At 39.9% G+C, this 15,405-nt stretch overlaps 1 protein-coding gene across 1 annotated transcript in view; it reads left to right on the top strand.

The window, feature by feature from the left end:
• The window catches only part of SLC35D2 (solute carrier family 35 member D2), a 52,005-nt gene that overhangs the window by 13,689 nt on the left and 22,911 nt on the right, over positions 1-15,405 (top strand). Inside the window, exons 4-6 of the mRNA XM_066257397.1 lie at positions 7,621-7,688; positions 11,477-11,548; positions 12,357-12,425. Of these exons, the coding sequence (XP_066113494.1) occupies positions 7,621-7,688; positions 11,477-11,548; positions 12,357-12,425 (209 nt within the window). The remainder of the gene's footprint in view (positions 1-7,620; positions 7,689-11,476; positions 11,549-12,356; positions 12,426-15,405) is intronic.

Here is a 15,405-nt window from a genome sequence, read left to right as displayed (position 1 = left end):
TAAATCATGGAACAACAAATTGATGTTTCTCTCTTTCTCTCTGTCTCTCCTATCCTCTCTAAAATCAATACATAATTTTTTTTAAAGTACATATAGCTATGATGAAAGATGGAAAGTATTACAGAATTACAAATTGATCTTAGAGTTCAAGTCCATATTTGTAAGCACTGTGTTTCCTGGTTGCACTAGGTAGAAACTTTTCTCTTTTTAATTTTTTATTGATTTTAATTTATTGTGCTTACATAAATTCAAGTGACCTACCGAATATATCTCCCTCCCTTCACCCCCACCCTGTGTTCCCCTTGATACCCCCTTTGGCCCCTCTCCCCAACACCCTCCCCCCTTCCCTTCAGGATTTGCTGTCCTGCTCTCTATAACCCTGTGTTATGTATATATAATTTCACTAATCTCTTTCCCGTCACTGATCCCATCCTTTCCTCTTCTTTCCCTCTGTCCTCTTTCCCTCTGATCCCTTCGATCCTGCCTCTACCTCTATTCCATTCCTCAGTTCACATTGTTCATTAGATTCCTCATATGAGTGAGGTCATATGATATTTTCCTTTCTCTGCCTGGCTTATTTCTTTTTTCTTTTTTTTTGTATTTTTCTGAAGCTGGAAACGGGGAGACAGTCAGACAGACTCCCGCATGCGCCCAACCGGGATCCACCCGGCACGCCCCCCAGGGGGCGATGCTCTGCCCATTCGGGGCGTAGCTCTGTTGTGACCAGGGCCACTCTAGCGCCTGGGGCAGAGGCCAAGGAGCCATCCCCAGTGCCCGGGCCATCTTTTGCTCCAGTGGAGCCTCGGCTCCAGGAGGGGAAGAAAGAGACAGAGAGGAAGGAGAGGGGGAGGGGTGGAGAAGCAGATGGGTGCTTCTCCTGTGTGCCCTGGCCGGGAATTGAACCCGGGACTTCTGCACGCCAGGCCGATGCTCTACCGCTGAGCCAACCGGCCAGGGCCTGGCTTATTTCTTAATTAAGATTTTTTATCATTTAGTTGTTCATTATTGTGATAACAGTGCGAGTGTGTAGTTAGCAATTCACATTAAATAAATACTATGTGTCTTCTGAAATGATAAAGCCCTGTAGCAGGTATTTGCAAACATTTTTGGTAAAGGACCAGATAATAAGTATTTAGGCTCATGGGCAGACCATCTCTGTTGCAACTATTCAGCTTTATCACTTACTATGAAAGCAGCCATAGAAGATACAGAAATGAATTCGTGTCATTGTGTGCTAATAAAACTTTATTTATGTAAACAAGACATGGGCTGGATTTGGCTCTTGGGCCCTACTTTGTTGTTCCCTGTTTAAGTTTTCATTTTTAGTTTGGATTGACAAAGGCAAGAACACAATTTGATATGCATAGAACTACTGCAGTTTTATCCATGGTGGGACAAGAAGCATGAGACCTGCCATTTCTTCCTGGGAACGTGGAATGGAACTAACTCATTGAACAGATGCTAGGTCCAGGCATTAGGCCAGACATTGAATTCTTAGAACAATTTGGTAGAACAGATGATAGTAAGTGGATTATGATGACATTTTTGAATTTAGGGAGGTTAAATCAGACTGTTAGCTCCTTAGGGTGAAGACCTCACATGGTTTGTTCAGTGCTGTGTCTCTAAGGCCTAGAAAAGTGCTGGTGTCTGGCGTGGATTATTCATCAAGCTGATGCACATCATCAGTAATCAGGGACATACATGAAAAGAAAAAAACAAAATATTGAAGTATACAAAAGATATTAACCAGTCACCATAGGAAAAAAATGAGAGTATTGTTGGGTTTGCTTACACTTTGTTTCTGATACATTATCATTTTAAACACTTTAAACATTTAAAAATTGTGAAATATGATGCATACCTAGAGAAAGGCATCATATGTGAACGTACAGTTGAATAAATAATTGCCCTTGAATCATTACCTTGGTTGTGAGATGAGATCACAAAATCCTCCTTTTCAAAAAATTCCTCTGACTTTTGTAATAATTTTCTTGCTTTTTTTGATAATTGTTCTAAATTTGTATGCATCTCTGAGTTATGTACTGTAGTCTAGTTTTGCCTATTTTTTGAACTTCATATAAAGGGAATTAAACTTTTGTTATCTTCTTTCACTTAATATTATAATAAGATTCAGCCACATTGTGTGTAGCTGTATCTTTTTATTTACTTACCTGCTTTTCTGAAGGTAATTTGATTGTTTTCAGTTTGGAAGCTATAAAATGAAAAAGTACTGTTTTGAACATATTTATAGTTGGATCTCAGGTAGCATTTCCATAACACACCACAGACTAGATGGCTTAAACAACGGAAATTTATTTTCTCATAATTCTGGAAGCAGAAAGTTCAAGGTCAAGGTTAACGTGTGAGCAGAGTTGGTTTCTGGTAAGAGTTCTGTCTGTAACTTGTAGACAGCTGCCTTTTTGCTGTGTCTGAACATGGCCTTTACTTTACTCTGTGTGCATGCCCTTCTGGCATTTCTTCCTCTTATAAGGGCACTAGTCTTATTGGATTAGGGCCCCACCCTTATGACCTCACTTAACCTTAATTACCTCATTGAATATCCTATCTTCAAATACAGTCACCTGGTAGTTAAGGATTTAAAATATGAATTTTGAGGGAACACAGTTCAGTCCAAATGAGCACATGTGCATGAGTTTCTCTGGAGGGTGTATCAAGAAATGGAGCTGCTGGCTCCTGATGTATGCATACCTTCTGCTTGAGTAGGGTATGTCCAATTGTTCTCCAGAATGGTTATACCAGTTCATACTCCTGATGAAAGTGTACTGCTGTTGCTCCACATTTTTGCCAAGTCTTTATATGTCAGTCATTTTATTTTGTTTTTAATTTTTTTTTTAGACTTTATTCATTTTAGAGAGGAGAGAGAGAGAGAGAAAGGGAAGAGAGAGGAGGAGCAGTAAGCATCAATTTCTGTATGTACCTTGACCAGGAAAGCCCAGGGCTTCAAACCAGAGTCCTCAGAGTTCCAGGTTGATGCTTTATCCATTGCTCCACCACAGGTCAGGCCTATGTCAGTCATTTTACATTGTGCTAAGCTGGTAGGTGTGTAATGACATCTTCTTGGCTTTTATCTGCATTTCCCTAGTTATTAATGAGGTTGAATACCTTCCCATTTTTAATGCCCATTTGGATATTCTCTTTTGTAAAGTACTTGTTCAAGACTTTTGCCCATTTTTCTATTGGGCAGATGTCTTTTTTTTTTAACTGATTTGTGTAGGAGTTATAAAAAATATATTACTATTAGTCTTTTTGCTAGTTATATACTGTATTACTTAATTTAAAAGTAGTTAAATTTATCAGTCTTTTTCTTTATGATTAATTGCTATATTTCTTATTCAGAAAATCCTTCTCCATTCTGAGGCTATAAAGATATTTTGCTAGACAAATGCTATATAGTTTTTCAGAATAGGTTTTTATTCTGCTTGGAGTTGACTTTTGTGGATGGTGTGAGGTAATAATACAATTTCATTTCTTTTTTCAAATGGGTACTTGGTGGTCACAGACTCAGTTGAAAAATCTGTCCTTAATATTGTGCCACTTAACACGATCTGCTGTCGTTCACATATGCACAGGCTGGTTTCTGGAGTATCTGCGTTTTCATTTGTCTGTTTGTGTTTTCTGCACCATCACCATACAATCTTAATTTCTATAGTTTTAGAAAAAGTCTTGCTATCTGGTAGAACAAGTCTTCCCTCCTTGTTCTTGATCTTTTGCATTTCTATATAAAGATTGAGAGCAGCTTGTCAAGCTTCCGAGAAATAAACTTTTGAGATTTTGGTTGGCATTGCATAGAAACTATAAGTTAATTTAATTAGGTTGCATTGACATTTTAAAAGTATTGAATCTCTCAATCCATGAACATAATATTGTATATATACACCGTCTTAATTGACCTTAGTAAAATTTAGTAATTTTCTTTGTAGAGTTCAAACATTTTTGTTAGATTTATTCCAAGGTACTTTTAAATTAAATTAAATTAAATTAAATTTTATTTGTTTTTGCAATTGAATATATCTTTTAGAAATATATTATTTTGAAAATAAGAGGATATATATATATATATTTTTTTTTATGGAGACAGAGTCAAAGAGAGAGACAGATAGGGACAGATAGACTGGAAGGGAGAGAGATGAGAAGCATCAGTTCTTCGTTGTGGCACTTTAGTTGTTCAGTGATTGTTTTCTCATATACACCTTGACTGGGAGGCTAAAGTGGAGCGAGTGACCCTGTGCTTAGGCCAGCGACCTTGGGCTCAGGCCAGCGACCTTGTGCTTCAAGCCAGTGACCTTTGGGCTCAAGCCAGCGAACATGGGGTCATGTCTATGATTCCATCCGCAAGCCAGCTACCCCATGCACAAGCTGGTGAGCCCTCGCTCAAAGCCCAATGAGCCTGCGCACAAGCCGGCGACCTCATGGTTTCAAACCTGGGTCCTCTGCATTCCAATCCAACACTCTGTTCACTGCACCACCGCCTGGTCAGGCAAGGACATATTTTTGTATCTGCAAAACTATGGCCCATGAATCATAATTTATTTGTAGTTTCTTTTGGATTTTTCTACATTCAAAATAGAGTAATCTGAAAAGTGGTAATTTTGTTTCATTCTTTTCAACATTCTATCTTTTATTTCTTTTGTTTGCTTTACTCTATAGCATAGGACCTCTAGTGCAGGTTTGTTAGAAAGGGTGATACTTGACATCTTTGATCTCAGAGGGAAAGCTTTTAACAATTCACCAGTAAGTTTATTGTTTGTTGTTGGTTTTTGTAGATACCTTTTATCTGTGATATCTTCTGCCCTGTAACTTAGGGAGTTGAAACAGTAATCATTACATTATTTCTTACAGTTACTATGGTTAAGGAATTCAGGAAGGTCTCAATTGGGCATTTCTGGCTGAGTGCTCCCATACGGTTGCAGACAGATGATGGCAGAGCTGAAACGATGGGGCTGAGGGTTGGTTAGTGCAGCTGGGGGCTGGTTGCGTGTCTCTTGCTGTAAGCTCAAGGTTCTCTCTATGGTCCTCAATGCAAACTAGTTTGGACTTTCTTACAAAATGGCAGGCTCAGGTGAGTCCTAATGGACACAGGCTGGCTGAAGTCTGCAAGGGTGAGAGTGTTCCTGCAAGCAGGACCCAAATGGCATTGCTTTTCATGACCTAACCTTAGAGGTCACATAGCATCGTTGCATTTGTACATTGTTAGTTAAATCAGTCCCATCCAATTTTAAGAGGAAGGGATGCAGACTCCACTTCTGGATGGAAGGAAGTGTCAAAGTTACAATTTACGAGCATGTGGAAAGGGAAGTGTTGTTACAGCCTTCATCTCTGATTGTCGATTTGTCTTTTTCTCTAGGTATTTCTGTCAGATATTTGTTTTATTTATTTTGAGGCTGTATCATTAGGTGCCTAAAAAATTAGCTAGTTAAATTTTCCTGGTGAAGTATGTAATTATATAAGGTAGACCTCTTCCGTTTCAGTTCTTATAGTGTTACCCTGGCAGTGACAACAGGCACACCTAACTTGTCAAATTCTAAAGTTGATTCATAAGTGTACTCTCCCCCCATCAACAGGACTTTCACCCATTTATTTCTCTTTGCAATTTATATGCTTTTGTCACCAGATAACTTTAATATATACTCTATGTAAATTTCACAATATATTTTATTTTCTTCTTTAAAAAGCTATCAGTGTTTATTTATATTTCCCCCCTGTATTTATTGCTTCCTTTGCTTTTCTCTCCCCTTTTCATCTCACACTTCCCATTTCCCTCGTGATTGGAATTACCTCATTTGGAATTTACTGATGGTGTGCTGATGGTAAAGTCACATAGTTTTTGTTTTTCTGAAAAATCTGAATTTTTTCTTTGTTTTTGAAAGGTTTTCTTTTGGCCCAATTCCAGTTTGGCAGAATTTTGAAGATGAAATTCTGCTGTCCGCTGGCTTCATGGTTTCTCTCTGGGTTCTGTTCTGCCTTTAGTTGTGGCCGGGGAATTCCTATTTTTCTTTCTTTCCTTCTTTTTTTTTTTTTTGCTTTCATGAAGGGTTTTAAGTTATACCTAGCATTTTTAATTGTTCTCACCAGTAGGACTAGTGTAAATAAGCTAGCCCACTGTTATCAGAAACTACCACTCAGTATTAGTTTTATTTTGAATTATTTATGGGTATGAAGGCAACTGATTCTTTTCAATGCCTAAGACCTTCTAAAGTCGTAATATCACCCGGTGTGTTACTGTTGAATCAGTTGTAGGCTCTTAACCAGAGTGTTGATGAATAAAGCAGAGGGTCCTGGATCTATTAGCCTCTCTTCCTCAAATCTTCTTTCTTTAGAAAATCTCCTCATGATAGAATTCTGTAATTTTTGGGGGGGCACACAACACTTAGTATTTCAGAATCCTTCAATGGCTGTCTTACCTGATTTACATGGTTACTGTCTTTTTAGTGGAAAAAGAAATGTTTCGATTATTATGTCAGTTAAAAAGTTCTTAAAAGTTATTATGTGGCCTTATGAAAGGATATATATATATATTATTTTTTTCAATTAAGGAAGACTAGGTCTTACATTTTGTTTCTTCATGATGTTCTGAACAATATTTCTCTTGACAGTCAGAAAATAATTCAGGAACTCAGAGCTCAGTAAAGCTAATTCCAGTACAGGATGCATTGTTTGACTTAAGTATATGATTATTTTAGGCTTGAAACAAAGTAACTAACTTCAAAGTAATGTGGCTGCTATACATATCTTTTTTTTTTTTTTTTTCATTTTCCCGAAGCTGGAAACGGGGAGGCAGTCAGACTCCCGCATGCGCCCGACCGGGATCCACCCGGCATGCCCACCAGGGGGCGATGCTTTGCCCCTCTGGGGCGTCTCTCTGTTGCGTCCAGAGCCATTCTAGCGCCTGAGGCAGAGGCCACAGAGCCATCCCCAGCGCCCGGGCCATCTTTGCTCCAATGGAGCCTCGCTGCGGGAGGGAAGAGAGAGACAGAGAGGAAGGAGAGGGGGAGGGGTGGAGAAGCAAATGGGCGCCTCTCCTGTGTGCCCTGCCCGGGAATCGAACCCGGGACTCCTGCACGCCAGGCCGACGCTCTACCCCTGAGCCAACCGGCCAGGGCCACTGCTATACATATCTTTTTGAGGGGTCATTGTTCTTGTGACATTCCGGTGAGAGAGATGAACCAATGTGGCCTTTGTCCAGAGGATTGCATATATGCACAGATAACAGGACTTTACACCCCTTTTCACAGACTTTTCAAATTCAGGCATAAACTGTAAACACCCATCCTTAATTCCCAGGGGTCTCCGCTGAAGAGACGTCCTTGTTCAGAGCCTTCCCTTAGGAACAGAGTCTGCTAATACGGGCAAGGTCAAGATTTCTGTTTCTATTCAGCTTCCCCAGGATCATGGATATTAATGCCCCCCTAACTGTTTTGGTCACATGGAGAATCTTACAAATGTGTTTTGGATTCTGGACAATTCCCACTTATTGCGGGGAAAGGAATTCAAAAGTATTTGCATATTGCTAGAGAGATAATGTCACCATTTTTATATATCATATTAAGGAAAATACATGTTGGAGTTCTAACCAAATATTCTTTATTTTTTTTATTGAAGCTGTTTCCCCTGCCTCTCCTCTACGTTGGAAACCACATAAGTGGATTATCAAGCACAAGTAAATTAAGGTAGAGTATAGAATGATAATGGTTGACGGGAGGGTCTTCACTTGTTTGGTTCTAATATTACAAAGACCAAGTTTGATTTTTCAGGATATTGCTTGGGTTATTTCTAATATGGAACACTGTGATATTTAATAATTTCTGAAAATAAGGTAGAGTTTTGAGTTTAATTTGTTACTGCTTTAAGAAATGTTAAAAAGCTGATTTTTGTTTATATTCAAATTTGAACATAGAAAGTACGATCTCTAGAATCAAGAAACGGGTGGTTTGTTCAGGAGGAACCATTTGTATGACTACGGGTCTGTGTACTTTTGGTTTCATCACAGGTTTATAAAAACAGAAACATTCTGTCACATTTAGTATAGGGCAGGTTTGGTACAGGGAGAGAGAAATAATAGACATTATTTTAAAGTGTGTGCCATATACTTCTGAAGTTTACATTTATACTTATTTTATGATCCTTTGATTGACTACTTTTGTTAAAAGCCACTGTAAAAAAAATAAAAATGGACATGTAGAAAGACACAGCACTCCTATAAATTAGAAAACGTGGTGTGAAATATTTAGCCTAATGAACACACTTTAGAGTCACTAATCTTTTGACAAAGATGTAAATAATGAGAAAATGAAGTTTGGGCAAATGGTGACAAAAATGGAGGAAAACCTGCTTGTATAGTGAGAGTGGAGAAGGAGGCAGGAAAAAGACATATAAAACATAGATATATGAAATTAGGCCTGTTGCCTTTCGCACTTGTTTGGAAAGAACAGGTGTGGTTATATGCAAACCAAAATGTGAAACTGTTTTCAGTTGGTGTGTTGTTTCCTTCTGGGATCAGAGCAATCATTCTTCCTTCCTTACCTCAAATAAGCTTCTGGGGGCAGATATTATTGCTGGGTTACCGTGTGTCTTCCTGGCCTTTCTGCAGCTCTTGGGGGGGGGGTGCCCTCTATTAACAATGACAACCAGCTGCCTACTTCTCACATTGGGGGGGGGGTCTCTGCCACCCAAATGAGGGCTTTTTTTTAGTGTACCTAGTGGGAACATCTTTTTAAAAAGATTTGTTGGGAAATCATTGGTTAATAATATGATATAAATTTTGGGTGTACAACTTTACAGTACAGCACTTATAAACTATTGTTTGCTTACCACCTGATGTCTAGTCTCCTTCTGTCACTGTATACATGGTCCCCTTTACCCTCTTTGTCTTCCCCTCAGCCCCCATCCCCTCTGGTAGCCACCGTTCTGTCATCTGTAGCTTTGAGATTTTGTTTTGTTTATTCATTTATTGCTTTTTTGTTTTATATTGCATATATGAGTGAAACCATATGGTTCTTGTCTTTTTCCATCTGACTTATTTCACTTACAATCTTTCCATGTCACAAATGGCAGTATTTTATCTTTTTAGTGGCTGAGTATTATTTTATGGTGTATCTGTATTCTATAGTATATGTACCACATCTTCTTTATGCAGTCATCTATCGAAAGGCATTTAGATGATATCCATGTCTTGGCTGTTGTAAATAATTTTGCAGTAAACATAGGGGGTATGTGTATTTTCACAAATATATAAATGTTTTTGATTTTTTTTTTTTTTTGGTACATAGGTAAGAGAATGAAGAGAAATTGTTCAGTCACATGGTAGCTCTATTTCACAATTTTTGAAGAACATCCATACTGTACCAATTTATATTCCCACTAGCAGAAAAGAGTGTCTTTTTAACAAATGCTGCTCAAACAACTGGACATCTACACACAAAAAACTGAATCTAGACATAGGCCTTATACCTTTCATAAAAATTAACTTCAAAATCAGCGTACACTCAAATGTAAAACGTAAACTATAAAACTTCTGGAAGAAAACTTAGGAGAAAATATAGATAGACTTAGATATAGAATAACTAATATTCTTAGATATAGAGGGGGAAGGATGGAGAAGCAGATGGATGCTTCTCCTGTGTTCCCTGACTGGGAATCGAACCTGGGACTTCCACATGCCAGGCCGACGCTCTACCGCTAAGCCAACTGGCCAGGGCCCCTAGTCTTATTCTTGATTTTAAGGTGAAACTTTTAAGTTTGGATCATTAAATATATCTTACTTGCTTTTAAAAGCCATTATCTAAAAATATTTATTGAAATTAATTGAAAATAACAATACTTATTTTTTAATTGCTTTGGAAAAGGCAATTTAAACTATTCTCATAAGATATCTTTAAGTATGGATATAAAGTCCCTGAAAATTATGTCTGTACTTGGTCCCTGGTTGTGGTGTTGTTGTTAGTGTGAAGTCCCTGCTCAAGTTTGGTCAGGAGGAGCTGACCACTCTCCCTCCTGCTTGTGGTTCTGATTTACCTTCCCAAGGTCATCCTATCTGAGGGTCCCATCTGGAAGCAGGTGGAGGGGGGCTGCTCCAGGCCTGGCAGTGTGTAGGTTGTGCATTTAGCTGTTTCCTGGAATTCCTGAATTTTAGGAGTGGGTGTAAGGTTCTTAAGTATTTTTTTATTTTTCTTAATTTTCTTAAGTGAGAAGCGGGGAGGCAGAGAGACAAACTCACCCATGTGCCCCAACTGGGATCTTCTGGCAAGCCCACTAGGGGGTGATGCTCTGACCATCTGGGTCTTTTGCTCTGTTACTCGGCAACCGAGCTATTTTAGTGCCTGAGGTGAGGCCATGGGGCTATCCTCAGCACCCAGGACCTACTTGCTCCAACCGAGCCATGGTTGTGGGAGGGGAAGAGAGAGATAGAAAGGGAAAGGGGAGGAGTGGAGAAGCAGATGGGCGCTTCTCCTGTGTGCCCTGGCCAGGAATTGAACCTGGGACATCCACACACTAGGCCAACACTTTACCACTGAGGTAACCAGCCAGGGCCAGTTCTTAAGTATTTTTAAAAAGCATTGACTGTAATCTCATTGCATAAAATTTTTGGGAAAAAGTTAATAGTAATTCTATCTGCTAACACATTTTTAAATAATCATTTTATTTTTTTATGTACAGAGTGTACCTTGTTATACAGTTGTAGACTCTACTTAATTTTATATATTCCTTCATTTATTTACTATTTATTTTCTAATAGTGGTGAAGCTTTATATCATAGTTATATGTAGAATGTTTTCTCTATGTATTTATCATAATTTATTGAATCATTGTTTTGTTGTCTGACATTTTGTTGTTTCTGATGTTTTTCACAAAGACACTAAGGCAATGAACACTTCTGTGCACAAGGTTTTTTCTTTTCTTTGGATTATTACCTAGGATAAGTTTTGCAACAAGAAGTAATTAAGTCTAAGGTTAGGGCCATGTAATGACTCTTTTTTTTTTTTTAATTTATTTATTCAGTTTAGAGGAGACAGAGACAGAGAGAAGGGAGGAGGAGCAGGAAGCATCAACTCCTATATGTGCCTTGACCAGGCAAGTCCAGGGTTTTGAACCAGTGGCCTCAGCATTACAGGTTGATGCTTGATCCACTGCGCTACCACGGGTCAGGCGCGATGACTCTTGATACATAGTCCCAGGTTGTTTTGCCAAAGGGTGTATTGGTTCACATTGTGTAGTTTCAGCACAGTTTTGCAGTAGTTGGCTATTACGATGTTTTAAATAGCCAATGAATGAAAGTGGCATGAAATGATTTAATCTCCATTTTTGAAATTTATTTAGTGTGGTTTGTTAGTAGTATTCATGAGAAGTAGGTTAATTCCTCATATTTAATTCGAAAAATGAGTGCTTTAATTAAAAATGTAAAATGTGTTAAGAATTATTTGGTGTCTGACGTTATTGTACTCAAATCTTTTCCTGACAGCCTGCCGATGTTCACCGTGCTCAGGAAGTTTACTATTCCGCTTACGTTGCTTCTGGAAACCATCATACTCAGGTGATCGTTGTTTTTTCTCTGGTCCTCTGGTGTCGTCATGCCTCTACCCTGCAGTGCTGTTACCTAGCAAGTTCTCAACATCTTGTCCTCTTTCCAGGTAGTTGGTTTGAATTGCTAAGGAGCAGTAAATTAAGGACAAATAGTTTGTTAACTTAAAAGCAATCTCCTGTTTCTGTGATTTTCTATGAACTTAATGAATGATTTTTAAAATTGTAATTTTACATTAGATAACTAATACATGTTGGAAATAAAAATTTATTTAAAAGCCAACAAAAAAACTCAAGCAGCTGTAAATCTGTTTCCTGAGCCAGATGAAACATACACTGATTTTGGAATCCAGAGGGGAAGTTGTCCACATAAACATACAGGGTAGGCGGGGACACAGGGAAGTCTATTCTGATGTAGGGGTAATGATGTAACATCAGAATGAGTTGATTTTTATAAAGTTGGTATAGAAATTTCTCATGAGGATACTCAGGCTGACATTCAAAAAAGGTTCTTTCTGATTTTGCTGTGAAGAGTATTTAGCAGTGAAATTTAGATGGCCTGATAGGATGATTGTTCTGCTAACAGAGAAATATGCTTATAATTAGATTAAGGCAGTTGTTCAAGAAATGCAGTAAATGTGGTCTAACTTACAAATCTACTTGCGGGTACTTTTAGTGCTTTCTGAAGGTAAAGCAATATTCATTAGATCTTAGCTATAAAACTGTTAACAATGTCTATTTTTAGTTTGTTATAAAAATATAATTTGTGTACTTTTTTCCTCGGTCTGTCTGTTTGTCTACCATCTATTTATTTATTACAGGGAACAGTATTCCTTGGATGTCATTGTCAGTGTCTCTGCCATCATTCTTGGTGCTTTCATAGCAGCTGGGTAAGACTTTGGACATTTTCTGCTCGATAACTTCTTTGTGTTTTTGACAACAGGCCCAGCCTGGGTCTCATTCTTTGTTTTCCATCTGGCCACCATTAAATTGCGCAGCTAGGAGACAGATCTGTTGACGTTAGGGGAATCCCCGTGAGTCCCTGTAGAAGTGAAACTGGAATCCATGTTGGCCAGAACATTTCTGAGAATATATACAGAGATCATTATAAGATATTAGTATGGCTTTTCTCATAAAAAGGAATGAACTGTTTACTTTTATTACTGAATATTTGTTTATAATTTAAAATTTTTACTGAAAACTTCTTAGGCATTTGATCAAGAAGAATAACAGATTTATAAAGCCCTTGAATACAGATTTGTTTTGTCATCCCGTGACGCCTTAGGAGTCAGTATTTCCAAGGGTGGAATGCTCTCATGAAATGTCTTGGTATGTTTGGGAAATGAGCCAATAGCAGTGCTTGGCTACTGTGTTCCTCACTAATATGCAAGAGCAGGAAGGAGAACTCCAAGTTAGCGTTTGAAAGCAGGCACTTAGACTCCTATCTTTTCCAGTGTGGTAGTTACAGCACGTGTACAGCTACATTCCCTGGGTTTAATTAATTAATTTATTTATTTTTGTATTTTTCTGAAGTTGGAAACGGGGAGGCAGTCAGACTCCCGCATGCGCCCAACAGGGATCCACCCAGCACGCCCATCAGGGGGTGAAGCTCTGCCCATCTGGGGTGTCACTCTGCTGCAACCAGAGCCATTCTAGCACCTGAGGCAGAGGCCACAGAGCCATCCTCAGTACCCAACTTTGCTCCAGGGGAGCCCTGGCTGCGGGAGGGGAAGAGAGAGACAGAGAGGAAGGAGGGGGGGTGGAGAAGCAGATGGGCTCTTCTCCTGTTTGCCCTGGCTGGGAATCGAATCTGGGACTCCCACACGCCAGTCCGACACTCTACCACTGAGCCAACCGGCTAGGGCTACATTCCCTGGGTTTAAAACTTAGCCCTGCCCCTGTCAGCTGATTCTCAGCCTCCCTGTGCCTCAGTTTCCTCATCTATAAAGTAAAGATGATAACAGAAAAGAAAAATCTACTTAAATGAAGAAAAGAAAGAAAAGGTTATAGGCATTCCAGCTAAACTAGTTTCTTTAACTCATTTAGAAATGAGTTCTGGATCATCACGTACAAACTAATTAAGAGTGGGGGCTATGTTGTCTAGATATCTGGGATCTTATTCTAGCCGCCTCACTTACTAGCTGTGTAACCAGACAGGCTATTGAACTCTGTGCCCCAGTTATTTCAACTGTAAAGTAGAGATTTGAATAGCATCCACCTAACAGGGTCTTTGTGAGAAGGAAATGAGCTAATAATAAACTAGAGTTTATACTAGTGTGTGGCCAAAGTCAAGAAAAATGTACTGAGTGTTGACTGTATGCCGGGCATCATTCCAGGTGCAGGGGATCCAGCAGGAAACAACACTGACAGGGTCCTTCCTTCATGTAGCTTCCACTCTAGTTGGTGGACAGACAGTAACCCGAAGAAATAGGAAAAATATGTCACACTGCCCAACTGGTGGTTGCACAGTGGTTAGAGCGTTGACCCAGGATGGGTTTAAAACCCCAAGGTTGCCAGCTTAAGTGTGGGGTTGCCAGCTTGAGCACGAGGTAGCTGCCTTGAGGGTGGGATTGTCAACATGATTCCAAGGTCGCTGGCTTGAGTGAGGGATCACTGACCTGGCTTGAGCTCCCCCCTCCCCTGTCAAGGCACCTGTGAGAAGCAATATATGAATAACTAAAATGAGAAGCAACTATGAGTTGATGCTTCTCATTTTTCTCCTTCTTTTCTCACTTCCCATCTCGCTCTCTCTCAAAAAAAAACCATATATATGAGTATATATATATACATACACACACACACACACACACACACATACACATAGCACCTCAGAGTTTGCAGACAGTAATAACAGTTTTATCATTATAATGCATTTAGTCCCCTGCCAAGACTAAGGTTTATTACTTGTGTTTTCATCTGTGTCTTCTTCTCCCTAGTCCTCTCTGAGGCTGAGTTTAGATCCCTGAAAGCAGGCCTCTGGTTTCGGTGCTGTGTTTCATGCCCTTGGTGTGGGGTCAGTACGGACATTAGCGCAGCCCTCAGAGCCTGTGTAGTCATGAAGACTTTTGCCCAAACAAAATCAGATGAGTAAAATAGCTAAAAAAAGGAGGTGCCCTGTTGAAAGTTCCCTCCACCCGCAGCACTCTGGGGTCTCCCCTGGGCAGCCTTCTCTTCTGGATTTCTTAGAGCTCAATTTGAAAACCACTGACTTAAAGCCAGTTGAAGACCTTTACAAAAAATGGTTTATAAGAATGTCTGTAAGCCTTGGGTGAGGAATGGCACTTCAAGTGCTATGTGTGGGGAAGCACATTCCAGAACCACTTAGAAATTTAGCTCATATTTAACATATATGATACTCCAAAGAGCTCAAAGGGTAACTGGTATTTCTCAAAGCATCTAAGTCACCCAAGAACCAGCTTGGAATAATCATTCTTGACTTCCCCCGTTCTCAGCACCCACAGAATGGTGACCTCCTAGTGGGTGACAAGTGCAGTTCTTAGTTGTAGACCAGCCGAGAGCCCACCCTTTTCTCCTCCCACTGAAATGAACTCATCCAAAATGCAAATTAGGCCCTGGCTGGTTGGCTCAGTGGCAGAGCATCAGCCTGGCGTGCGGAAGTCCCGGGTTCGATTCCCGGCCAAGGCACACAGGAGAAGCGCCCATCTGCTTCTCCACCCCTCCCCCTCTCCTTCCTCTTTGTCTCTCTCTCTTCCCCTCCCGCAGCCAAGGCTCCATTGGAGCAAAGATGGCCTGGGCGCTGAGGATGGCTCCATGGCCTCTGCCTCAGGCACTAGAGTGGCTCTGGTTGCAACAGAGTGACGCCCCAGAGGGGCAGAGCATTGCCCCCTGGTGGGCATGCCCGGTGGATCC

The sequence above is a fragment of the Saccopteryx bilineata genome, chromosome 2 (assembly GCF_036850765.1).
Source record: "Saccopteryx bilineata isolate mSacBil1 chromosome 2, mSacBil1_pri_phased_curated, whole genome shotgun sequence".
NCBI classification, from domain to species: domain Eukaryota; kingdom Metazoa; phylum Chordata; class Mammalia; order Chiroptera; family Emballonuridae; genus Saccopteryx; species Saccopteryx bilineata.
This window is presented reverse-complemented; position numbering and strand designations above follow the sequence as displayed.